Source organism: Ananas comosus, unplaced genomic scaffold (assembly GCF_001540865.1).
Source record: "Ananas comosus cultivar F153 unplaced genomic scaffold, ASM154086v1, whole genome shotgun sequence".
In the NCBI taxonomy this organism is placed as follows: Eukaryota; Viridiplantae; Streptophyta; class Magnoliopsida; order Poales; family Bromeliaceae; genus Ananas; species Ananas comosus.
The window spans coordinates 25,119-51,508 of record NW_017893604.1 but is presented as its reverse complement, the minus strand read 5'-3'; the positions used below and the strand labels follow the sequence as shown (position 1 = coordinate 51,508).

The 26,390-nt window shown below is 34.0% G+C and overlaps 2 protein-coding genes and 1 long non-coding RNA gene across 5 annotated transcripts; 1 reads left to right on the top strand and 2 right to left on the bottom strand.

The window, feature by feature from the left end:
• The first annotated feature begins 690 nt into the window (after nucleotides 1-690).
• On the top strand, nucleotides 691-7,615 carry LOC109706427 (metal tolerance protein 2-like). The gene is made up of 11 exons (XM_020227235.1): nucleotides 691-880; nucleotides 1,049-1,146; nucleotides 1,464-1,615; nucleotides 2,109-2,224; nucleotides 2,937-3,033; nucleotides 3,531-3,615; nucleotides 4,299-4,361; nucleotides 5,794-5,899; nucleotides 6,387-6,532; nucleotides 7,064-7,155; nucleotides 7,255-7,615. The coding sequence occupies exons 1-11, from the start codon at nucleotides 706-708 to the stop codon at nucleotides 7,364-7,366; spliced, it is 1,242 nt and encodes a 413-aa protein (XP_020082824.1). The 5' UTR covers nucleotides 691-705; the 3' UTR covers nucleotides 7,367-7,615.
• Nucleotides 7,616-7,994: 379 nt separating this feature from the next.
• On the bottom strand, nucleotides 7,995-11,232 carry LOC109706425. Its single transcript, XR_002215194.1, has 2 exons — nucleotides 11,092-11,232; nucleotides 7,995-8,363 (listed from the first exon to the last, which is right to left on the bottom strand). It is a non-coding gene; the product is annotated as an uncharacterized LOC109706425 (long non-coding RNA).
• Nucleotides 11,233-14,651: 3,419 nt separating this feature from the next.
• On the bottom strand, nucleotides 14,652-23,512 carry LOC109706424. 3 transcript variants are annotated; one of them, XM_020227231.1, is made up of 4 exons: nucleotides 23,205-23,512; nucleotides 21,835-22,073; nucleotides 18,813-19,541; nucleotides 14,652-16,928 (listed from the first exon to the last, which is right to left on the bottom strand). In XM_020227231.1, the coding sequence occupies exons 2-4, from the start codon at nucleotides 21,835-21,837 to the stop codon at nucleotides 15,201-15,203; spliced, it is 2,460 nt and encodes an 819-aa protein (XP_020082820.1). In that variant the 5' UTR covers nucleotides 21,838-22,073; nucleotides 23,205-23,512; the 3' UTR covers nucleotides 14,652-15,200. The 3 variants fall into 3 exon arrangements, with proteins under 3 accessions (XP_020082820.1, XP_020082821.1, XP_020082822.1); XM_020227232.1 differs by lacking the exon at nucleotides 21,835-22,073; XM_020227233.1 differs by lacking the exon at nucleotides 21,835-22,073 and having other exon boundaries at nucleotides 23,264-23,512.
• Between the last annotated feature and the right edge of the window lie 2,878 nt (nucleotides 23,513-26,390).

Sequence of the window (26,390 nt, the reverse complement as noted above, 5' to 3'; positions counted from 1 at the left end):
CAGAATGAAGCTTATTTGAGGAGAGAAAAATGAGAGAAACGGAGAGCAGATTAAGAGCATGTTTCGGTTCATGATTGGAATGAGAATGGAAAATGAAATGATGAATTACCCCAGAATGTTTGGCTCATTTGGGACACCTAGGATTTTAAAAGAGGGTTTTGGTTATGAGGGGGAGGTGTTTGCGAGAGAGGGATTTGAGTGGTTTACTCTGGAGTGGGCGATAAATAGATTGGGTCTTTCTCATTCCAGAGTGGAATAAATATTGGAATCGGATTTGTATAAAACAAATAACAATTATCGTTATCAGTGAATCCCATTTCGATTCCAGAGTCTAAAACAGGTGAACTGAATAAGCCCTAAACTTCTTTTCTCTCAAAAAGTGGAGAGCGAATGAGAGAAATTTGTTTTTTTTTTCTTGATGTAGGTTGGAATTTGTTTCCTTATGGTTCTAACTTTGCTTGTTTGATGGTCGCAATTCTAGTGCCGTTGAGTTTATCGAAATCTGTTCTCTAATGGCAAGCTTTTATAGAAAGTAACAATTGCTTTACGCGGCGTCATCCCATTAATCTTATATAATTTCCTTTTATTTATTTCACATCCACATCTCAGACCTATCAAAAAGTATACAGCCCAGGTGGAAATGAGGGTTTTGGTTATAACATGCTAAGACATTGTTTTTTAATGGCTTAATCGTTTAGAAAGAAAATGGTTATTTTACGGGAGTTCAAGAAAGATTCAAGATTAGGTATTACTGGTTTAGGTGCTCATATGTTTACTTTTTCCTGTTTTATGGTTTTCTTGAAATTGCAGGTGCTTAGTGGAATTGCATTGTTATCCTTCAGAGCTGCTAAGGCTCCAAGGGACAAAGAACATCCTTATGGTTAGTATTGATCTCGTCGGCATTTGCATGAGAAAACGGGGAATTCATCATCCATATTTATCTATAATAGAATCTGTGGAAGGCTCTGTTACTTGTCCTCTTAATGGTTTTAAGCTGTCTGTTTTGTGCTGCTTATAGTTCGTTGTTATCTTCTATCACTCTTTCCAGGTCATGGTAAGTTTGAGAGCCTAGGAGCTCTTGGGATCTCTAGTATGCTTTTGGTGACTGCGGGTGGTATTGCCTGGCATGCTGTCGATGTTCTGCAGGTACACTACTTCTAGTGCTCATGAGAATCAACACATGCGGATCTGGCATGTAGTCCTACTATGTTGTGCTTCTCTTCTTTTCAATGCTTAATTTGCTAAAAGATTTTAAGCCTAAAAGGGAAAGGAGTGTGGGGGGGAGGAAAAAATCACAAGAGCAGCTTCTTCAAGCTAGCATTCAAATTTGCCACAGCACAGTGCAAATTTGAAGTAACAATTTTACTAGATTGATTATTTTTGAGTTTATGTTTCCTTTCCATTTTATCATAATCATCGACGTACATATGCTTATTGTATATGGCTTTACCCTTTGATTTCAGGGACTTATTGCTTCGACTCCTGACATGATTAATGGCACACTGCAACATGGCCATCATAACAATGACCATGGTGGCCATCACCATGGAATAGATTTGGAGCACCCTGTCCTGGCATTGAGTATGACAATTGCGGCAATATCTGTTAAAGAAGGGTAGATAAGATCTTTGATTGATTCCCATTGGGTTTCTTTGTTTAGTTTTTAAGAAGATGAGTTTGCAAGATAATCAACAATAATAAGAACAAAGAGTCCATCCACCAGCCCACTTCCTAACAGAGAGAATTGAGTGTTAAAGAAACAAAAGAAGGGAACTATAAAGCCTTGTTTGGTTATGCTAATTTTCTTTTCTCTGGTTTTCTAAACTCAAATTCTGCGCAATTGAATCCATTGGCAATTGGCGACCATAGATGCTTTTCATATTTTAAGATGAACTCTACTAAACCCCCTTGATTCAAATCCTTAGTAGACAGCTCAGTTGACTGATAGTAATTCAGATGAGCTCAAATTGGTGCTAATTTTATGTCCTTATGAACCTCTCTGTACTGAAAGATGATAGCATGGCTTTACTGTGTATTTACAGAATTTTATGGTGACTTTTATCGAGCTATGATGTATTGTGTAAAAGACGTATTTTCATGCGTAATAGGCTGTATTGGATCACAAAGAGTGCTGGAGAAAGGGAAGGGAGTGGTCTGATGAAAGCAAATGCGTGGCACCATCGCTCTGATGCTGTTTCATCTGTTGTTGCTCTCATTGGGGTAGGTAAGACTTTTTGTGACTTTCGGTATCACAATATTGAACTTATATTTTACTTAAGTACTTCTCAATTGGTCTTCCACTCTTTGATTCTGTATTATCATGAAATTTGCTTTATTCCTTAATGAATATGGATACCCAGTAATGCATGAGAGCTGCTTTTCTTGATCCTAAAGATTAAGGTACATGGCTGAATATGCTCTTTCATTTTATTTTTAATGCATATCATTTAAGACTTCAATTTTATCTCAATAGAAAACAGTTTGAGATTTATACTACAGATTATGGGCATTTCAGAGTTTAGATTTGTGAGGCCTTCAAATGGAATGTAATAATCTCAAGATTTGAAAAGTTAAATAAGTACATATGGAAATACTTGTGATGTTGATTTTCAATATCTTCTGAGTAAGCTTTTATTTCCGTTAATGAAAACATCATTCTGATAGCTGTGATAAAATTCCATGCAAAATAAACACAAAAACTTGCTACTCTCTTTATATTGGTACTTGGTAGTTTGGTACATAGATGAATCAGGTACCATAATATAGTTTGCTTTTTCAAATTTATAATATAACTAGTTGGTTGCTATCAGAACTGTACTACCTGTTATGTAATTGTAGAGTAGTTATATTGTCTTCTAGCTAAAGCATGTATGACAACTAACAAAATTCTTTGGTCATAATCTTTGACTCATTCTGCATTATTGATGTGATTGCAGGTGGCACTATTCTTGGAGTACCGTATTTAGATCCCCTTGCTGGACTTGTTGTATCTGGCATGATTCTCAAAGCTGGTATTGAGACCGGATATGGGAGGTATATAGCTTTCCCTTCTCCTACATATATAGCATCTAATGCCTTATTCCCCTATTTCCGTGTGCAGTGTTCAAACCAGGTCTTAGTTATGCTTCATAAGCTGTTATGCCTATTTTCTCAGCTCAGTGCAGCTTTTGTGCTTGACATATTATGATCTTTGATAAATTTGAAATTTTTGTGCGTGACATAAGATTTTGCAGATGGTATATTTTGCTGTGTGTGCATGTGTGTGTGTGTGTGTGTGTGTGTGTGTGTGTGCGCGCGCGCGTGTGTGTGCAGATGCGTGCGTATGTGTGTGCGTTCATGTGCACATGTGCACATCTTATTTACTAGTAAGAATCTGAATATCTTTGTTAAATATTTTTCCAATGGTTATTTCCTTTAGACCAGTTTTGAATGTAGAAGTTGAGGCATGCACTCTTTGAGTACTTAAAATTAGCTTATCCAGCATATTGTGATCAGTGAATAGCTTTATCTAACTTCTGGTATTATTTAAGTGTCCTTGAACTAGTTGATGCTGCCGTACCACCATCCGTTCTAGAGCCCATCAAGCAAACAATTATTCAAGTTGAAGGTGTCAAGGTAGACTACAAAATCCCCAAAGTTTGATAGAGTATGCAACAGTAAATGTGAGTCTCTTTTCCAAGCATTGTAATTGTTTCTTATATTCTTCTTCTGTCCTAGCAAAGGATTAGATTAAAAAGAATAAAATACCATGTGATGGTACTTAACGGCATCTAGCCTTCTGCCAATCTAGAGTATTGCCTGTATTCTATCGAAAAAGATGAGTGCGTCACGGGTGATTTCGAAGTAATTGTGAAAGCAGTTTATCGGTTGATTTATTCATGCCAGATCATAAGTTTGTGCATGCTACTTTAATTAAGCTTTATATACTAGGAGTGGAAAAACAATTAATCACTTACATGCTCTGCTAAACACACTTCTGCATATATCAACACTATACAAGGTTGCCATGGGGCACTTTCCTGCATATACCGTGTGCATGTGTTAATGAAATCTGTATACATTAATGGAGGAAATAACATATCATTACAATATTTGGTAGATTTGTTTGTGAATTATCCATATTGTGCTGATTTGTTTTTTATTGTTTCATATTTTATCATTTTTATTGCTTGAACAAATTTCTCGTACTCCTAAAATCTTTTGCATATTCCTTAGTTACACTTTAAATCATAAAATTAGCACACTATTTTGTTGCTGCATCTTTTGCTGTATGATAATGACTTTATTGTGGTTTCAAGGGATGCCACCGCTTGAGAGGAAGAAAAGCTGGGACATCCTTGTATCTTGATGTGCATATTGAGGTATGCCCTGTTTAGTTCATTTAGCTCATGAATTATTTTCCTTTGTTGTGTTTCCATAAACAGTGGTTTAACTCATCCAAACATTAGGATTTTGGTTTATATAACATCTGAAAGAAATAATGACAATGCAAGGCTACTCTACAAAACATTGAGCAGATTACTTGTTGTGTTTGTTGGACATGTTGGTATAAGGTGGCAGCACACATCCCTATGGGGAATTGGTTGTCCGCATGCATATTAAACATGCGTAGTGTTGTAAAATCACAAAAATAATTTTTCTCTGAATTATCTGTAGTTGGGTTGGAAAGGCAGTTTTGGAGGAAATCAAAACAGAACACCTTTAACTGGAAATCCTCTCAGAAATTGTTACATTTCTGATTGCAAGAAGAAGAAAAAAAGATGAAATGTTGAACATTTCCCCATGTTCTCTGAAAGCATCTGTCTAAGATAAATTCAGTGAGTGCTATCCAAATTCTTGGTGGATCACGATTTTTTGATTAGGTACACAATGGATAAATGCATCTAAAGATATTTTGTGCTTTCTCTGCCTATTGGACTCACTGAAGCTGTATCTGAGGTCAGATCCTGATGCTATATTTGCAATGCTTTCGATGTACATAATGTGTTCCAACAAATCATAGTACATCATGCAGTGACTGACTGCATTGATTCTCTTAAACATTTCGACGTACATAATGTGTTCCAACAAACCTTAGTACATCATGCAGTGACTGACTGCATTGATTCTCTTAAACATTCAGTATTCGATGGCTAGTATTTAATGCAATTTCATGTACCTTATATCATCGAACAATTTTTAGCTTTCAAGGTTGTGAACGTAATATTTTCAACTTTCTTTGTTAATTCTTGATAAACTTAGTTGCATCATATATTGTTATGTACTCTGACCCACCTATGCAACTACATGTGCGTCCAAATAGAGATGCAAAAGAATGGAAACTGAAGATAATTTTAATGTGATACTTTCAACGCGTTAAAAAAAAGTTGTATAATGTTTAATAACTGAAGATGATTCACATGTGGATCTAATGCATCAAAGCACATTAGACCCAATATCTGTCGAATAGTTTTCATGCTATTCACATAATCACGAATTATTGATGTAAATCATCATTTTGTTGTATGATAATTGCTTATTTCACAACAGTAATTAATCAGACAATGAATTAAGATATTCTTTCCGTAGAAGTTGCATTAGATCCATGGTTACTGTTTTCCTGTGAATGTATTACACTCTGCTTGCCATGAAACTCAATGCAAAAGTACACAAGTCACGAATCAAGGATGATCAACTTAATGTTAATGTTTAGAAATTTAGTTAATGTTAACTAATTGTTAATGTCTAAACATACAATGGTTGTAATTTTTGCTGCTAAATTGAGCGGATTAAATAGATTCTATGCTTTTGCAGGTAGATCCTTTCTTGAGTGTGAGTGCTGCTCATGATATTGGTGAATCAGTGCGCCGTCAGATTCACAAATCTCATAGTCAAGTCACAGAAGTTTTCATACACATAGGTAGCTATGATCTCTTATCTATAAGCTCCAGGATTCTTTGAACATATTTGTTACTTCTAGGTGTTGACATGCATGCTTGTGAATATGTTAGAAAAGTTTTTGCTTTAGTTAATTTGAACAGATGAATAGCTAATTCTCTGACAGTAACAAAAGAAAGTTGAGTTGAATTACCTTAAATCAAATGCCTCTTGTGAAACTTTTGGTTCTATTAATGGATGGATGAACACTCTCACTGTAGGATATTGTAGAGCTTAAGTAATTTTACCACACTAAAGTGATTTTTTGGCAACTTGGTAAAGATGTTGGATGTAAACTTGTGTTTGTGAGTTATCAAGTTTTTGTCATGATGGGTTCTGATTCTCCTAACCTTGAAACTCAGCCACCAACATGTAACTGAATAATGCTGTTTGCTTTTCTTTCCGATGCTGTTTTGTCTTATTGATGAGATGCTGAAACTTTTGAAAATTTACTGAAATTGTTTATCTAGATCCCTCATATTCTGAGTGCTCCGCTAACAAACTGGACCTGCGGAAGAGCATGGAAAGTGAGGAGAGGGAAAACTCAAAGAATATCTCCAGGCAACAAGATGCAGAAGCTATTGTCTCTGATATTCTCTCTTCCCATTTTTCAGGGGTATGGCATCATTTGTTTTAGCTCTTTTAAGAAATTTACTTCCAAGTGAATGCCTAGGGTTTCTTAGGATAACTAACATGATAAGTAGATATTTTGTACGACACTTGTAAGCATGCATAATTTATGTAAACGCTGATGCTAAGGACATCCTCAAAGATTCTATCCAAGACTACTGACGCATTAGCAATCATGCATGGCACACGCTGATTGGTTCACACGTGCCTCAAGGCACCTAATAATGCATTAGTGCTTTACAGTTTTCTAACCACTTTGGGCTTGCGGAGTATCAATGCATTTGAGAGGATATAAAGAAAGCATAGTTGAAACATATGTATAGTTGATTCTGATACTTGAAAGGGCATACAAACTTTGTATACGGACTTTAAATATCATGGCACAACTAAGCTGATTTGACTCTTTTCAGAGGTCATCCTCTATCCGTAACTATATTTAGAAAATTCTGATCATTCTAATGTTGTTCTGTTGGAGGAGGTTTTATGGATGCATATTTACGAGTTTTTTCTTTTGCAGAAAATGTCGCTTGAACGCACAATACTCCATTCATTGCAAGGAAAGGTCCTGCTTCAGGTTCAAGTATCGATGTCGCCCGAACTGCTGATTCAGTAATCCTACTAACCCCAAGTTTGATCATAATTAATAGTAGATCTCTACATCTAAGTTCTAATTTCTTGATAACTTTGATATAAATTGCTGACCTGAAGGGATGCGATGGACATTGCAAAAGAAGCTGAAAAGGCGATAATTAAAGCCAACTCAAGTATACACCATGTTAGTATTCAGCTAAGGTTGGGACCTCTCATATCACAACTTTAGGGGCCCATTGATAAAATTGAAAGAATCACAGGAACATTAGAACACATATCTTTTTTGCTGCTTTAATAAGCATTTTTTTTATATTCAGAGACTTCATATTTCGATTTTGATCGATGTTAAAGTTCTCGACGCCATAAAAAGTGCCATAAAAAGTGTAAGAGTTCTTTTGTATGTTCCTGGTATAGCCCATCATAATGTAAACATAACAAAGGAGGAGATATATGAGAAATGTTTGTTGTACTGTGACAATTAAGGGGGAGAAAATGCTGTAACAAGATTTAAATGATCATTTAAATCTTGTTGCTATTTTGTGTTTCCTTTTTATTCAGGTACTGTCGAGTAATGATGGTACAATTAATCTGAGTGGTGCGTGAGTTCCCAAATTGAGATGTTTAATAGGATTCGAAAGTCATTTTTGTATTCCTTTTAACCCTAAAAATAAATCTGAATCTTAACAGTAAGGAATGGTTGAGTGGTTTGAGAAAGCATTAAGATTATTATGTTTTCTAAAATCCTTTTCTAGCACGCTTTTTTAAGAATTCTGCTACCCACAGGCCATCCTAAGTTTTCTACAGAGCAAAAGCTACAGAAACTTTACTAAATCAAAAACCAAACAAACATTTAAACATCTACAACTCAAATTTAGTTGTATTACAGTGAGACTACAAAACTCAGATGTTACATATATGCTTTACATTGGAAAAAATTAGGTAATTCAACTCACCTTATCGTTTAAGGCCATTAACAACATTCCAGAGACTCCATCAGAACTACACTCTTACTACATGAACAATGTGTGTAGGTTTCAACAAAGCATTTAGCCTACATTTCAGCTATCTCTCAAAACTCTCCTTAAATAACACCATCAATTTCTCCAAACAAACTGCCTTCAAATGAAAGTTGTCTAGAATTTTTCCTTTCCCCTCAAAAAACTTCGGTTCGCAACCCCAGGACGGTGAGCACCTTCCGACATTCTGAACACCAGAAACAGAGAATACTTCCAAAAAGAAAAACAAACAAGAGTGAGTCCTCTGATAAGCATCAGAGCACAAGAAAAAGTTTTCACAGTTTTTAAATAGCCTTTAAAATGCAAAAAAGAATCAAAGCAAGTTCACTGCCGAATTAGAAATGGCACCAGAACAAGACCTAGAGAAAGATACGCCAAAAAAATTATGATCAAATGTAAGAAATGACAAACCAAAAGAATTATGATCAAATATAAGAATTGGAACCAAATTATCAATAAAAGACAACTTATCATAAAAACTTTATCTAGGTCAACAAATTTTAATTTCTCACAACCAAAGTGTTAAACAAAGATTAAAGTGCCGATTGGCACAAACTGTGCCTACTATGTGGTATCACGCCAATAATGTATTGGCATGATACGACCCCCGTGCCATTTGAAAGGTTCAAAACCATCTTTTCTTTTGAAATTGACTAGTAACATTAATAAAGAGCAAAAATTTGATAAAGATATACATAAAATCAATTAAATATCAATGCCAAAGGAAATAACTATCACATGCTACTGCGTGTCAACAGAGAGCAATTTTTGTGAACGACATACATAAATACCACGGCACACCGTGTTGTACCATGCTAGTAAGTGCTTAGCATGCACGTAAATCCCTCGTTTAAACTTAACACCATTGATTTTTCTAAAAATGAGTTTATGATAACATGTTTGAGAAAATAAGCCATCACATTAATCCCTTCAAACAAAAGACATGATGTTGAACTGAAAAATAAAAATAGAGCTTAATGATCAAAACGAGAAATGGCTGAAATGAAACTATATAAGGTGGTCTCAGACATCCAAGGAAGGATAGAGCAGCACAAGCTCTCAAGCCCGGCGAGGCGAAAGCTCTCAGGCGGCCACTGCGAATGTTTTGAGAAACAAGCCTTAGGATTTCGCATCATCGACCAATCGACAAATTTCTCACATTTATCCCTTCAAACAAATGACATGATGTTGAACTGTGTGATCTAATAAAAAGAAAATTAGAGCTTAATGATCAAAATGAGAAAAGGTTGAAATAAAACTATATCAGCTGGTCTCAGACATCCAAGGAAGGATAGAGCAGCACAAGCTCTCAAGCCCCGGCGAGGAAAAGCCTCAGGCGGCCACGGCGAATGTTTTTTGAGAAACCCTGAGCCTTAGGATTTCGCATCATCGACCAATCCATCAATTTATCACAATTTATCCCTTCAAACAAATGACATGTATTTTGAAGCTGTGTGATCTAATAAAAAAGAAAATAAAGCTTAATAGATCAATAATTGAGAAAAGGTTAAAATAAAAAACTATATTAGTCTGGTCTCTTTTCCTGGGTTGGGATAGAGCATCCAAGGAAGGATAAGGCAGCACAAGCTCTCAAGCCTGGCAAGGCGAAAGCTCTCAGGCGGCCACTGCGAATGTTTTGAGAAACAAGCCTTAGGATTTTGCATCATCGACCAATCTACAAATTTCTAGAATTAAATCAAACCATTACTACATACATGCAAGGTAAAATTAGAATACATTAAAGGCAAAATAGAATTGTTTACTTCCACCTTATTTTCAATAATGAAACATTCAAATTGACAATCAATTCCATTAAACATGAAATAGAATTTTTCTACATCATTTACCTACTATTCAAGCAAATGTCAAAAATCAAGAGTCTTTAACCACAAATAATATTAAGACCAATTAACCACCACATAAATAATATCTTAAAATCACAAATTTTGGATTTTAAAATGTTCAAATAACCTAAGTTATGTTTACCTATATCGATCCTTAATTCATATATCTCATCATCAGAAATAAGATGAAAGTAAACAATCATGTCTAATTATGTAAGCAAACATTCACGCAACACACAATAATCGAATCAAAATGAAAAAAATGAATAACTAAATGAATGAGGTGTGGGTGCAATCCAGGCCCGCGAGATCATCGCCCGAGGGCATCAAAGTGAGCAGACATAATGACCCTATTTTTTTCCTTCATTCTCTGTGCTCATTACCATGCTTCCTTCATATACATACATTGATAGTTCCAGAGCATCGGCTTATTGTGCACAGGTAAGTTCAAGAAAACAAAATTATCTATGATGAAATACTTACGTAGATGCTTTATTTCAATAGAGGAAAAAAAAAAGAGTAGAGAAAATAAATAGTTAGAAAATTTTCTTTATTTAGTTATAAAGGTCTAATTTTTTTTCCAAAAAATTATGAGAAAGAAAGAGAAAGAAATAAACACAACCAAAGACTTTTTTTTCCTTTTCCTTTTCTTCTAAAGATCCAAACATTACAAATAAATCGCAATTTGCTTCATTTCTCTTCTTAATTATCCCAAATTTAGAGATTGAAAGAGAACCGCTGATCAGATAATTGTAGTCTGATTTTTCGTGTCGACACATTAAATTTTTTTTATTTCCGAGAAATTTTATCATCATATCAACGGAAATTAATCATAATTTTTTTTTTCCAAACATATTAAAAACAGAACTAGTGTAACAAAATAATAATGATAAAATAATATCTAAGAAGGCTCAGAAGGATCCATTGGAATCTTCTAATCATAGAAGAACCAAAAAAAAATTTTAAAATTCCTCTCAGAAAATAGGTAGATTTGTACATCATAGCCTTCGATTTCACAATTTAAACAAAATCAAAACGAGAATAAATGCGAAAACATTAAGAATAGAAGAGGGGAAAAGGGAAATTTTGGTTACGGGAGAGTCTCCAAAGACGCATTCGGAGCCGAGGAGGAAGCGCCGAGCGAACACTCTCCCATTAAAGGCCGAGGAGGAGGCGGGGGATGAGAAGAGCCATGAGAAGTATATATAGACGAAGACGACGAAGGCCAGGGTTTAGAGCTAGGGTTAGGGTTTACGGGGTGCGATCGCGACTCGATGTGTAATTACCAAAATACCCTTATTCGATTTGCTGAGGTCAATAGTCACCCTATTGTTGATTGAATCAATAAAATCAGCATGACAAAATAAAATTTTAATTTATTATTTTTAATTTTATTTTATATTTATATATATATTAATATTGTTATTAAAGTATCAAACTAATTATAAAATGCTGATTTTTAGATCAAATTAAGTAGATATAAATTTTCAAATTTTATTTTTTGTTATACTAATATGTAATAATAGAAAATAAAATCAAATAAGTTGATTTTAAGTCATTGAATTTTAATATGACTTCATTCATAAATTTGTCCAATTTGATTAAAATTAGATTGGTTCACTTTGAACCACTGGTTCTAACAATTCAAAATGATTTTTTGATTTATCAAACTGTTTTATAACTTGGTTGACGAGTAAACTGGTCAAACCGACCAATTCGACCCAATTTTTAAATCATTAATTGTCTATATTTTATTTCAATTTTTTTTTCATTTTAATCTTTTAAAAATTTATAATTGGCTAAATAATCTTGTAAAAAAATTATTTATTGAAATAACCTTATTTTATCCAACTTTTGATGGAATTTAAAAGACGGTGAATCATTCACCGTCTTTTTTTTTATAGTAGAAACGGTAAATGATTACTACATTTCTCTTTAAAGTATAAAAGGTGAATGATTTATTATTTTTTTTATTTCTATATATAATTTTAACAACCGCATAAAAATTTTAAGAAATCACATATAATTCTTACACCTTAAAATATCTTAACAACCTATCTATATAATTTTAACTATAAATAAAAATTTAATAATCTTCATATAATCTTAACAACTTCAAAAAAATGACGGTGAACACAATTCACCGTATTTCTTAGGATAGTTGCCCACATAAAATTTTGAAAGGATTACTTTGCAAATTAAAAATTTTAATAGGATTACTGTGCAAAAAAAGTCCTTTTATTTTTGTATGTAAAAAATGTATTATGTTCCATGTGGTTAGATGTCCTCAGTATTAAATCAGCCAAAATCTTATTGCTATTGTTTCCTTTCTATGCTGGTATTATTTTGGTATTGGTAGTATAATTAAATCTGTGGTGGTAGAGTTCCCAAATTTAGATGTTTAAAATGATTAGATAATTATTTTGTTTCCCTCTTCAGCCCAAAAGAAATATGAATTTTAATATTTAGGAATATTTATGGCCCTTGGATTGAATATAATTATATAGTATAATTAAAAATGTATGACGATTAAAATATAGCAGCTATAATTAGATATATGTTGTTTAATCGAATATAGTAAAACGCACTAACTATAAATATTTACTTAATTATTTGCAGATAAAAAGTATATTTGTAAAATTTTATTATTTTATATATAGAGTAATAAGTAGGGATGAAATGGATCCTGATTGATGGAGCTTGTTACAATCGGCTATTATTTAAATGAGTTCACTATTATTTAAATTTTTTTTCTCCAACAGCTATTGTTAAAACTATGATCAATTCAACCATAGTTTTATCTACAAATTTTTAGAAAAATAAACTTATTTTATATTTAAAATTTTGCGGTCAAAACTGCAATCAATTTAAGCATAGTTGTAATGGTCGCAGTTGAACCTCCTCCATAATTCTAATTGCAACACTTAATTTTAAATACATCAAACCAAACACTAAACTTGAATATACATACAATTACAACTTTGGAGTAATTACAACTATATACAAGTTGTTTTAGAAATTTTGCATACAAGTTGTTTTAGTAGAGAGTAGTTTGAAAAAGCATTAGCATTCATGTCACTCTTCTAAAATTTCTTTGACAGCAGTTCTTTAAAGAATTCTGAAAACCACAGGCCATTCTAACTTTTCACCAGAGAAAAAGTTACACAAACTTCAGTAAACCCATACCAAACAAACATTTGAACATCTACAATTCAATTTGGATGTATGACAGTGATACTATAGAACTCATAAGATAAAACACAGCATACACATATATTGGAATTGTAATTTCCTTACATAGGGAAAAATTAAGCAATTCAAGTCACCTTAACATTTAACTCCATTAACAACATTCAAAAGACCTCATCAAAGCCACATTGTTGCTACATGAATAATGTGTCAGCTTCAACCAAACATTTACCTTCGATTTCAGCTCTCTCTCTCTCAATTTTCTCCTCAATAACCATCAATTTCTCCAAACAAACTGCCTTCAAATGAAAGCTGAGAGAGTTCTTCACTTCTTTCCCATCAGAAGCTTCAGTTTGCAGCCGCAGGCTAGAGAGCCCCTTCCTGCATTCTGAACACTGGAAACACGGAGAACTTCCAAAAACAAAAACAAAAACAAAAAAGAACACAAGTGTCTCCTCTAATGACCACCCAGCACAAGAAAAAAGTTTCTTGTGCCAACATTTTGCGAAATTAAAATTTTTCACAATTTTTCACTAATGGCAGAAGAAAAAAAAAGGATGGCCTTTAAACGCAAAAGAGAATCAAAAGCATCTTCGCTGCCAAATTAGAAATGGGACCAGAACAAATCCTAACAGAAAGATCAGCCAAAAGTAATTATGACCAAATATAAGAAATGGCAAGAAAAAAGATTTGCAATTAAATATAAGAATATAAATCAAATTATCAATAAAAAGGCAACTTATCGTAAAATTTCATCTAGGTCAATTGTCGCCAACAGTCAAAGTGTGAGACTTCAACTTTTAACTCCGTTTATTTTTCCAAACTTTCATCCTTCAAACAAATTACATGAAGGAGATAAAGTGTACTTTATTTTAGTCTTGATATTTTTTAAAAATAGACGTATTGAAGGAGGTAAAGTGTATTTTAGCCTTGATATTTTTAAAAAATTAATTTTATGATGAAATTTTAAATTATGTAAACAAAACAAGCCCTCTGAGAAAATTCCTCTCAATGAAGTTCTCCCAAAACAAAATCATGTGAAAGATGAAACAAAGAAAACCATTCTTGAAAGTAATAATCAAATTTCAAACTGTATTTGGTAAATCATGATCTTTCTGCAAGTTTTTGTTATGTAAATGCGAATCACAATTGATTCAAACTGAAACTAAATTGACTTACTATAATCATACCACATGACTGCTAAATCAAGAACATTGTGCCAGAGAACGATAAGCCCAATAGAATCAACAAAATGAACATTAATCACAGAAGCAAAAGTGTAATCTACATACATGGATATAAAGCAATTCCTGAATCTTGATGGAAAAAAAAATACAATATGTTAAAAAATCTAAGTAAATTTTCATTTAATTACCTATAAATATGGCGTTAAATTGAATTTTAAGGCGATCTAGCTTTTAATGATGCAAAAAGAGCGCAGAGAACATCAACAATAAGAGAAAACTTACCAACTAAAAGAAAACAACTTTTACAATGCTTACGATGATACAATAATGTAAAGTTTGCATTACAAGGAAGCATAGAACATGACTTGATTGCTAAAGTATCAAATGAAACTAACCAACTTCTTTTGTATTCCATCTTGAAGGCCAAGTTAGCAACTGCTCTTCAATTTATTCTGTCAATTACATGATGAATAAGCCCAATTGAGCAGCAATAACAAGTAGAATTCACGAAGTACTCTTAATGAGTTTTAAGTCGACGGATGAGCCAGTGTGATACCTCCTCAAGAATACCCATAGTGAAGCTGAATCTTATTAAGCCTCTTAGGTGTTCTAGCTCCACCTAAACAGGAAAATGAAGCCAATAATCAATCACCTTGAGACCATAGAATGTGTTTTCAATCTCCTCTAGACCAGTTCTATATTGAGGAAAGGAAAGGATTTTCAACTGATAAATCATCAACTTCTCACTACCCCACCATTCCTTGGACACATTGAGAATGAAGATCCACCCACTGAGTTGGCCTCTAGCAACCAAACCCTAATGTGGGCTAAGGTACTCCAAGCTCGTGAGTCCCTTTTGTATCGGAAGGCGGATGGGACTCGCTCAATGGAACTGTGTTATTCATGTTGCTCTTCTGCAAGTCATCTATTACAGGACTTGAATCTCCGATACTAGGGGATGAAGAAGGCACGTGGGCTTCAACCGGTTTGCGGGCCCGTCGAGAGGGCCTCGAAGATGGCACCTTCACGTCCCGGCTCTTCCTCTTTGTGCCAATAAACCCACATGCAAGAGCCTCCAAAGCCCTAGTAGTTGGCGGTCGGTTTCTGGTGCTCTGCCTCCAAGTCTTCATCTCGATATTCGTCTCATTATTAGAAGTTTCTACATCCGCTGGCTTGGTTTCTGACGTATATGCACGTTTATCTGAATTTGATGGCCCATCCTTGCTCACCGACAAAGCTATGGACAAGTTTTCGCCAATCTCATGTTCTGGTGGTTCTTGTGGAATGTTTAGATCGATGAAAGAGTGCGGTTGAAGATGAGGCTCTTCCTTTATGGCCTTTTCCTCAGTTTTTACATGATTTTTTCCCTCGCCTGGGCTATCTTTAGTTGAGGAGTCAATGGCCTTGTTCCTGTGATTAAGGGCATCCTCTCCTCCGACTTCGTTTGCTTTAGGTGAATCCAACTTTCGATCGGTTTCCTCTTTATTCAACTGATGGCATCTTGCAAAAGCAGTTCGGCGACCACTCCCGTCATACTTCGATGTGGCGGCTAATCTTCTCCTTTTCACTATAGGGGATAGATACACTTGCTGCCCCGGTTTTGTCCTTTGGCTTAGGTAACACATTTCATCCTTAATAGAAGTTTTACTGTTTAAGGCATCAAAGAGTTGACCATCAGAAACATGACCATTAATCTCCATATTTGTGCTTTTTCCGAGATTCTTATCATCAAGTGTATGTTGATCGGAACTTCCTTGATCGTCCAATGAGCTCTCATCAGAATCCGACTGCTCTGACGAGCTCTCACTCTTTGTAGAATGAGCTGAAGAAGGTTCATAATTAAACGCAACATCAATAGGTAAACTCCTCAGTTCTCTCACCTTGAATGGCCCCTCTCCTTGAACTAAGCTAGTGTCCACAACAGTAAATTTCATAAGTTCTGAGTTGCAATTTGGAAGCTTCGGGCGGAGATAGCTTCGCCGATGCTGATCAGACATACCATCTTTGTTGGTATTGCTAGTATCCACAGCCCACCCATTTTCATCAACACCATCACCTTCTAACTCCAAAAGCCTTGGGTCAGATGCTACTTTGCTCAATACATCACTAACCGAATCGAAGTAATGATCGCCTTTCACGAGCTTCTTTCTCGAAAACTTCTTAATACTCGGCATGAGAAATACTAGTGTGTTCTTTGAACCAACAGTATTGAGGTGCTTTGGCTGTTCAGAGTGCCACCCTCTTGCAAGAAGGCGAGGCCAAACAGCTTCCCAGAAAAGATCGTTTGATCTTGCCTTGCTCAACCTGAAATCACCGGTTAAGAACTTGATTATGTCGCTGGATGTGAGAGAGGAGCATGCTTTGCCGACAGGTATTTCGGATCGGGAAGAGGCAGGTTGGTTCGATCTGATTGGATCCAGAATGACTCCAGTGAGATCTTGCTTTCCCTTGCCGATTCCGATGGCTTCTATGAGGGCTTGTGTACCAACAATGGATTTCAAAGTAAAAATGAATTCCTCAAAAGAAGCTCTGCCCTCATTGAATGACTTGACAACCTGCCAAGACATAAGACTAAGAGGGTGAAGAGAAATATCTATTAAAGAATAAAGGTAAGCTTTTGATATAAACCATACTGTCAGGACGGAGCAAGAAGCGAAGAAGTTCTACATATTTACTATATGATATTACTCATGGACGAGAGCAAAATGAACAAAATTTAAAAGCAAACTGATCTCTAAAAGTAAAAGGAACAAACTAAATAAAATGCTGAAACGAGCAAATACCATTGGAGTGAAAACCATCTGAGAAATCTTGAATGGTCACACGAAATAGCATACAGGCACGAACCTACACACAACATGCAGAGAGAATGCTACAAAGTTTGTCTTCATAAATCCTATTACTATTTGAATGCTCGGAACAAATATAAGGAATATTAATTGTTAAGAAAGATTCACCGAAGAGAGATTCTAGCCTGTATCAAATCATTTTTTTCGTTGTTTATACATGCACTTCCTTCAAAACTGGAGAATATTCTCCTTTTTTTTTGTACAACTAACTTTTTATCGAGTACACTTCCTCTTTATGGTAAATAAGGGAAAATAGAGTAAAATAGATGGATCCCATATTGCCATATTAAATCTTAATAATATTTGAAGAGTATTGGCGTACAATAGAGAAGAGCAGAAAAGCGGTGTGATGTTTATAACAGCGACAATAATGATTTTTTCATATCTCCAAAAACCTAAAGAGCATAGCAGCTAACGAATCAGACCACATATTGATTTATAGTAATTGTATCAGTTAGAAATAATTCTGCTTTACATAACCACATGGATGATAAACATGTGTATTTTGAGCTCATAAGATTTAGTTTAGAGAAAAACATCTGATAACTTCAGTTCACAGAATATAAGGTCACCAATATCAGTCACCGCATTAATTGATTGAAAAAAGCTACGAAATTGATACTAGCATCCAGAAAGATTCGGTAATTATATTATATCTTTCGATTTATGAAAAATGGTGGTCAAAACTACAACGGTGCCTGATCTTAGCAGGTTACACATCAATTTACATCGTTACAATTGGCTCACTATAGTTCTACCCTAAAGTAATAGGGTAGTTAGATCATTAGCAATATGGCTTTTAATATAACTGTATAGAGGGCTTTCTTAAGATGTTCAAAACAAGCCGCTATGACTACATCTCAAAAACAGCAAAATTAAAGTTCAATCGGGTACAATGAATATCTAATTTACATTATCTACTGAAAAGTATATAGTTTGAAGGAAGCAAGACAGTCAACCATTTACTTTCTTATTGAGCATATTACAAAAAAAATTCATAAGGTTATTTTAGAATTAAAATTCCTAATATATAACTATTAGTTTCATAGCAGAAATTGGCCAAGCGGAATAACTACAAAGTTCAAAATTATCATCCAACAACAGTTAATGCTCCATGATATAATTCCTAGAAAAACAAACACATTATTGCAGCTACAAAAAATTTTATCAGCATCTCATCATATCGGTTAATTAAATTGCATAATTTGAAGACAAAATCTGAAATCTGAGATTGTTGTCCATAACATGAATATCGACTCAACTTACAATATAATCCACAAACCACTAATGTGTAATTTATACGGGAAAATAGAAAGATAACACATATTTGTGTGTACTATCTAATACATTGACTTCTTTGCAAATTAAGGCGACATTTTACAGGTGTCTACAAGTAGGATGTGCAGTAAAATGTGAGCACATGTTATATACAGCATCTACAGTGATCTGAGAAAATGTGTAAGATGACTATTAAGAAACATCAAAAACATATTGTATTTTTTCAGGCAAGACTAACCCTATTGTATTTTTATAAACACGAAGCATATGAAATTACATTTTAACTACAGATACAAAAGTTAGAAAGCATGCCTCAAGCAAAGAATCCTGGGCTCCTTTCGGTATTGCAGGAAGCAAGCGTGACAACAACTCCTGCTGTCTCCAACCTGTAAAAATGCGCTGCCCAAGTATGCACCTCCTGCTTCTTATCTTTCTACACTCTGACCATCTTCGATATGCCTCAGACCTATAGAAGCTCCCATAATAGTAGGATAATATATCCCCCATCATTTTACACACTACAAATTTTCTAAGCTGTTCAAGATTCTTCCCGAAAATATAAAGTCCAAGGAGAAAACACTGCGCCTCCACATCACTCCAAGAGGAGGTCGATGAACCAGGAAGTGGAATGTATTCTTGGTCATTTCCAGATTCAACTTTACATATCAAAGTTTTAGAAAGTGTCCCGTGATCGTATGAATTTTCTTCTTTACATCCACTTCTATTCACTTTTGAGTCTTTTCCTTCTTCTTTGATGCTGACATTTTGATGATGAACCCACATAATTGGAATAGATAATCCTATTCCCACAGGATAATTGAACCGGAGCATGAGGCCATTATCAGTTGGGCAAGACCATAGCTGCTGGCGTTCAGCTTCTGTTGCCAAATTTGGAATTCCTACCTGGAACTGCTCACCTATACGAGGGCATATTGGTGATTCGTCATAGATCTCATTTGTACCAGGGGAACTAGGTAAAGATAGCTGATCGGAAAATGCTTCTGACACATGCTGGTTGTTTTCTAGTTCAACGAAATCCATCTATCGGGAAAAAAAAACAAATAATAAGAAGGGTGTGCATAATCAGCTAATCAAGAAAAAGTTATGAATAGCCTATAACAAATTGTTGGTAGGAGAGAAAAATAATCTAAAATTCTGTTAGCTTAACATAATTAGTATAAAGTGGCCGTGTGACAAGTAACATTCTAAAGTGTGCCACAAAGTTGCAACAACTGAATCTGTAGCAAGTGTAGCCTAATTAGCTGTTAATGATGCAGCTATTGGGATAATTTTATCTACTCAGCAATGTTTATGCCTAATCTAAAAACAATTCTCAACCTTTGAATCATATACTAGCATGTATAATGTATCTAATATAATACCCTCTAACTTCGTACAGAAACAAATTAGGAGTATATAAGCGGAAAAACTTGGAAGGAATGCGCAATGGATATCAAAAACCTACTTAATGAAAAATAAAATAGGAAAACATCGGGAAATATGAATTGCTAAGCAAATAAGCTGGTTTGCATAGTCAAATGAATTTTTGATAATGAAACATTCAACTTAACAATCAATACTATTAAACAGGTTATAGAATTTTTCTACATCATTTACCTACTACTCAAACAAACGTGAAAATCGACAATCTTTAACAACAAATAGAAGATAATATTAAGACATATTAACCACCACATAAATAATATCTAAAATCACAAATTTTGGATTTTGAAATGTTCAAATAACCTAAGTTATGTTTACCTGTATCGATCCTTAATTCAGATATCTCATCATCAGAAATAAGACAAAAGTAAACCATCCTGACTAATTATGTAAGTACACATTCACGCAACACAAAATAATCAAAATGGACGAATGAAAAACTAAATGAATTAGGTGTGGGTGCAATCCAGGCTCACGAGATCATCACCCGAGTGCATCAAAGTGAGCAGACATAATGACCCTATTTTTTCCTTCATTCCCTGTGCACATTACCATGCTTTCTTCATATACATATATATTGATAATTCCAGAGCATCGGCTTATTGTGCACAGATAAGTTCAAAAAAAAAAAAGAAGCAAAATTATTTATGATGAAATACTTATGTAGACGTCTTGTTTTAATAGGGAAAAAAGAAGAATAGAGAAAATAAATAGTTAGAAAATATTCTTTATTTAGTTATAAAGGTCTCATTTTTTTTCTAAAAAAATTATGAGAAAGAAAGAGAAAGAAATAAACACAACCAAAGACTTTCTTCTTTCCTTTCCTTTTAATTCTAAAGATCCATATATTACAAAATTACAAATAAAAAGCAATTTACTTCTTTTTTTCCTTCTTAATTTTCTCAAATTTGGAGATTGAAAGAGAACCGTTGATCAGATAATTGTAGTCTGATTTTTCATGTCGACACATTAATTCTTTAGAAAAAATTTCCGAGAAACTTTATCATCATATCAACGGAAATCAATCAAAACTATTTCCAAACAGATTAAAAAATTTATTAATTTGACAAAATAATAATGATAAAAAAAGATCTAAGAAGGCTTAGAAGGATCCATTGGAATCTTCTAAGCATAGAAGAAAAAAACTAAAAATCAACTCAGGAAATAGGTAGATTTGTACATCATAGGCTTCGATTTCACGATTTAAACAAAAACAAAATGAGAATAAAATGCGAAATCTAAGAATAGGAAAGGAAAAGTATCCACATAAATCTAAAAATGAGAATAATTTTTAATGGTTGATGTCTACCGTTTTCAAATTTAAGGAAGTATTCAAATCAGATGAAATTTTGATATAAAATTTTTTATACTATCTACAACAAGATCAATATTTCTGATCGAAAATTTTAGTGCTATATCACCACTTTTTATAGAATTTTTATTTTCAGCCATTAACAATTATTGATTTTGAATCCTTTCAATTGCTAGGTAAATGATATCGAAAAATCGTAAAAATTATTTTCTAGAAACTTCAAATACGCTAGATCAAGTCTAACAGAGCCGATCATCGATTCGGAAATTCCATCATCGAAAACGGCTCAAGAGCACAGAGACCTCCGTGCTCCTGAGAGCACAGCAGTCCTGCTCTATATTGATAATATGATAATAGTATTTATTATCAACTTTTTAACCATTGGATATCTAGGGTTTAGTGGGGGCTGGTGGAATGGTAATAATCCAAGGGTGGAAAGGTTGATAGTAAACACTTGCTATCCTATCAAAAGTATACTCCTTCCCTCATTCCTTCCCTTTCTCTATATATATAGAGAGAGAGAGTAAAGCTTATATGCTTTTAAAAGCACAGCCTCATTTGTGCTTGTGAATTTTTTACCATAGGATTGTCTCGAGATCCATGCTGCTGTACTAGGGGTATAATAGATGTCTTCTCTCCTTTAGGCTGTTGTAAAGAGGGTTTAATAAACGTTTTCTCTCCTTCTCATCTCTCTGTCTCTCTCTATCATTCTCTTCCTCTCTAACTCTCTGACTCTCTCCCTCTCTCTTTGACATTTTCTTTTTTTCGCATTAATCTTTCTGTACTGCTTGATTAAATCTTGGTATTTTAGCTTCTGCCTGAAAATAAAATAAATAAACATATTAAATGTGAGCATGTGCTAGCTGATGATGACATGCCCTTGGCTTTGTCGTAGAATGATAAAGGCGACTGGTGTGTTTCTAAACAGCAAAATTGAAAATTGTGCATGTTTTGTGTAATTCATAGATAACAGTGGGCATGGTTTGGTTTGGTTTGGTTTGGGCTACAAAGGTAAATGGAAATGGAACCGATCTATATTCGGTTTGAGAAAATAAAAATTCAAAACCAAACCAATGGTGTGAAAAACCAAACCGAACTAAATTGGAAACTTTGGTTTGGTTTCGTTTGGTTCGTCGGTCGGAACACTTCGATTTTTTGAATTATATTGGTTAATTTGTCTAATTTTTGAAGAATATATGCTTCCGTTTTTTTGGTTTGGGTTTGTTTTATTTTAATTTGTCAACCCAAAATCAAATCAAAATTTTCAGTTTGAAAACTTTCAAACTAAAAAACAACCTAATTGAAAGCCAAACTATGGCCTTGTTGGTGTCTTGGCCTTTTTTCTTTTTCTTTTTTAATATGATATTTATGTGAATAATGTCGAAGGAGATAACATGTTGCTTGTTATGTTTATCTAAGGCGTGTGTGTGGCAAAAAAAATAAAATAAAAATATGGAAGCAATTGAAACAATTATCATCCATTAGTGTTGATGCATTGCAAGCTAGCTAATTATAACAATTAAAAAAAAAGTCATTTTTACAGGTATATTAAATTAATATAGAATTAGTGTTAAAAAAATAGAAAAATAGCAATAATACCCCAAAAAAAATGAAAAGAGATAAAGCACTCACCTACTATCTAATATCAACTACTATCTGCATAAAGAAGGCCTGGATGAGATTGAAGAATCCGATTTCACAATTAAAACATTTTAAGTTCTAATCCACTAATTTTCACTGCACTTACCAAACAATTAGATGATAATATAGATTAAGACGTTGTAGAGAGTAGTATACCCAATGGTGTAAATCACTAATTTTCACTAATATGTCGACGTAGATCTATCTACACAATCGAAAAAAAAATGCGTCATAAAATACAAGCAGTTTTTTGGCATGTATCTACAAAACAACAAGCAAAATTATTAACAAATTATAGCCAAAATCACCTGATCGAGATTTTCACTAATTTCCACTAATTTGGCCGCAATTTGTGATCCGTGCGCACCTTGAGCTCATCCCTGTCGGCGCCGCCCGATGAGAGGTGGAGCCAGGCGGAGCGACGGCGGGCGTGCGGCGGAGGCGGCCGGCGCTCGCGAGATGCTTCAGCGGCGAGATGCGAGCGTGGAGTGCTCCGGTGCGGTGGAGGAGGTGGGTTTGGGGGAGGTGATAGCTCCAGAGTAGGGTTTTGGAGGACGAGTACGGGAGATGATGAGTTTGGGGGGGAGAGAGAGAGAGAGAGAGAGAGAGAGAGAGAGAGAGTCGGAGCGGGAGAGAATGAGAGAGAGAGAGAGAGAGAGAGAGAGAGAGAGTCGGGGGGGGAGAGAATGAGAGAGAGAGAGAGACACACACACGGAAAGGGGAGGAAACGCATGCTAAACCCCGTTTACAGCAGCACAGATCTCGACATAATCCTACGGTAGAAAATTCACAATCACTGACGAGGTTGTGCTTTTAAAAGTATATATATATATATATATATAAACTTTAGTGATGTCGTCCATCCTATCAAATTACTTTTAATATTAGAACTTTGCGAATTGATTCTGTAAAATTTACTTTAAAATATTTTAAAAATAATTTGTAAAATTTTTAATATTATTTATCTAATGATCGAAGGAGTTTAAAATCAATAATTTTAATAGTCAATATGAGCAGTTTAAAAGTTTAACGATATAAAAATATTCAAGTCACGCAAAATTTTTAATAATTTTTTTATAGCATATATAAATGAGATCAATACTTTTGATCTAAAGTTTTAGTATTGTATCATCATTTTTTGTGATATTTTTTTTCAGCCGTTATTTTTGAGCCATTTCGATCGTCAAGTAAATGATATCGAAAAATTATAAAAAAATCTAAGTACTTCAAATATTCTAGATTAAGTTTAACAGAGTCGATCTTTAATTTGAAAGTTCTAGTATCAGAAACGACTTAATAACACAGAGTTCACTGTCATTCCCAATAGACTGCAATGAAGCACAAATTGAATAGAATGTCTCATGCATGGTGGAGTGTCACCTCTCAATTATTCGCAATATTTTGTACCAGCAGGGCCCATAAAGAATTGGAATAGCAGTAGTTAAAAAAATTGTTTCAAATATTCTATATCCACACAACAAGGTGCACACTGTGAACTCTCTTTTTTTTTAATCTAACTACATAAATATTTTAATTCGGAATTGTGCCTTAATCATCCAAAGATATGAAAATTTATAATCTTCAAGTCTACCAAATAAAATAAATTAAGTTGAAAGCACTATATGGACCGAGAAGCTTTCACTGTGACTCCATCTCTAGATAAGTGAGTCGTTAGAATCGGATAGTGAGTTATTGGATACCAAGATAATGAGCTTGTGCAGCTCCTCCCAACTTCTTGAGCTCAAAGGCCTAGTGAATCTCAGGCTAACATTTGAAACAGATCATGTAAGCTAATTGTCAACCAATGAAAATTAGAAAACTGCATAGGCATAGAAAGTTGGAAATAGGTTGCTTAAAACAAATTCTACACACCATCTTTCATTCCAAAAAGAGGTGTTCTTTTTATTACTGAAAAAGGAATCGAAATAAATAGAAAACGAAACAACAAATTTAAGAAATTTCTTTTTGAAAAAGAAATATCTATTAGATTTTCTTGGATGAGTGAAGTCTCATTCTCTTGAAGTTTTTTTAAGTATAAGCGGTTTAACTTAAGGCAATATTGGTAAGTTACAGAATTTTTATAACTACTTTATCAATAGTATCGAGTTTATTATTTTCAAATTATATATACCAAGTTCTCCTAAGCTCTTAATTAGAATGACACATGTTCTCCCAGTAATCGGACTGTCCTTCCAAAAGAATTCATTCTTGAAACCGTCAATTTTTTTACAACCTGCAAGTCGTTTGTTGATATTCTTAAAAAAAGTTATATAATCTTTTGTAAACGTTTGGGAGAGAGGGGGGAATCCCAAATAGCTAAAACAAAAATCTTGTAGAGAACAACCCAAATAGTTAGCGAAAGATATTATTTGTTTGCATGACAAACTAATAAATATGAGAGAACTATTATTATAGTTTATAGTTATCTTAAGTCTCAAGTAATATAAGGAAACATTCATAATCAATTTAATTACATGGGTTGATCTGTCTAAGCCATCAAAAGAGAGGAGCATGTTGTTAGCAAATTGTGGAGAGTGAACTTTATGGTTACCGACCGTCCCTAGAGCAAGTGGCAAAGGACTTGGTGGCGGTACTGCGCTTCGAGACCCAAGTTCGAACCTAGTTGATTCACAGTTTCTAGCTAAGTTTATTTCAAAATAAAAGTAAACGAAGCGGTAGCGGTGCTACCGTATCTCTCTCAAAAACAAAAAAAAAAAAAAAAAAAAAAAAAAAAACCTTGATAATAAGTTTATGTCGCCTACTCTCTGGGTACATCGATATGGGCATTAAGTAAAAATGAACTAAGATAGATGTTTTCTGTAGGCTCTTGTGGCAATTAAATCGAAGTATCAGGAAAGCTCTATGAACAATACAAATGTGGAAGTACATTCTACCAGAGTATAAAGAAAAATAATTGTAGAAGAAATGAATTATTGTTATTTGTTAAGGTTAGAAATATAGTATTGACCTTTTTTGTTTTATACCCATCTATAAATAGTTTGTGGATGGTTTGAAGATTTAAACAAAATGGATTTAAGGCTCTATTGTGTAGAACTGTAATAGTTAAGATATATATATATATATATATATATTATATATATATATTTTAAATCGGTCGACTATATTGAGGTGTTAACTATAGATTAGATGCTGCAAAGTTTTGGTCAAACACCAAATTTCACTCTCTAAGCTTACAATCTTACGAGATTTATTGTTTATTAAATATAAGATCTAAACTCTTTGGCCATTTATATTTTTTAAAAACACTTAACAATAATGTGAGCATCTAACGTGAAATAAGTGATATGAGCAAGTAATTCTCCTCATAAAATTACTGTATATGCATACCAACTGAATATTTCTGGTGGTTTAGACCAAGTGGTATTTGTAAAGAAAGAACAGTCTCAAATTGGAATCTGCTTCAAAATTATCAATTTGTTAAAATTATCCTATTGTGAAATCTTCCTAAAATGTGTGTAATAAAAATAAAGAAG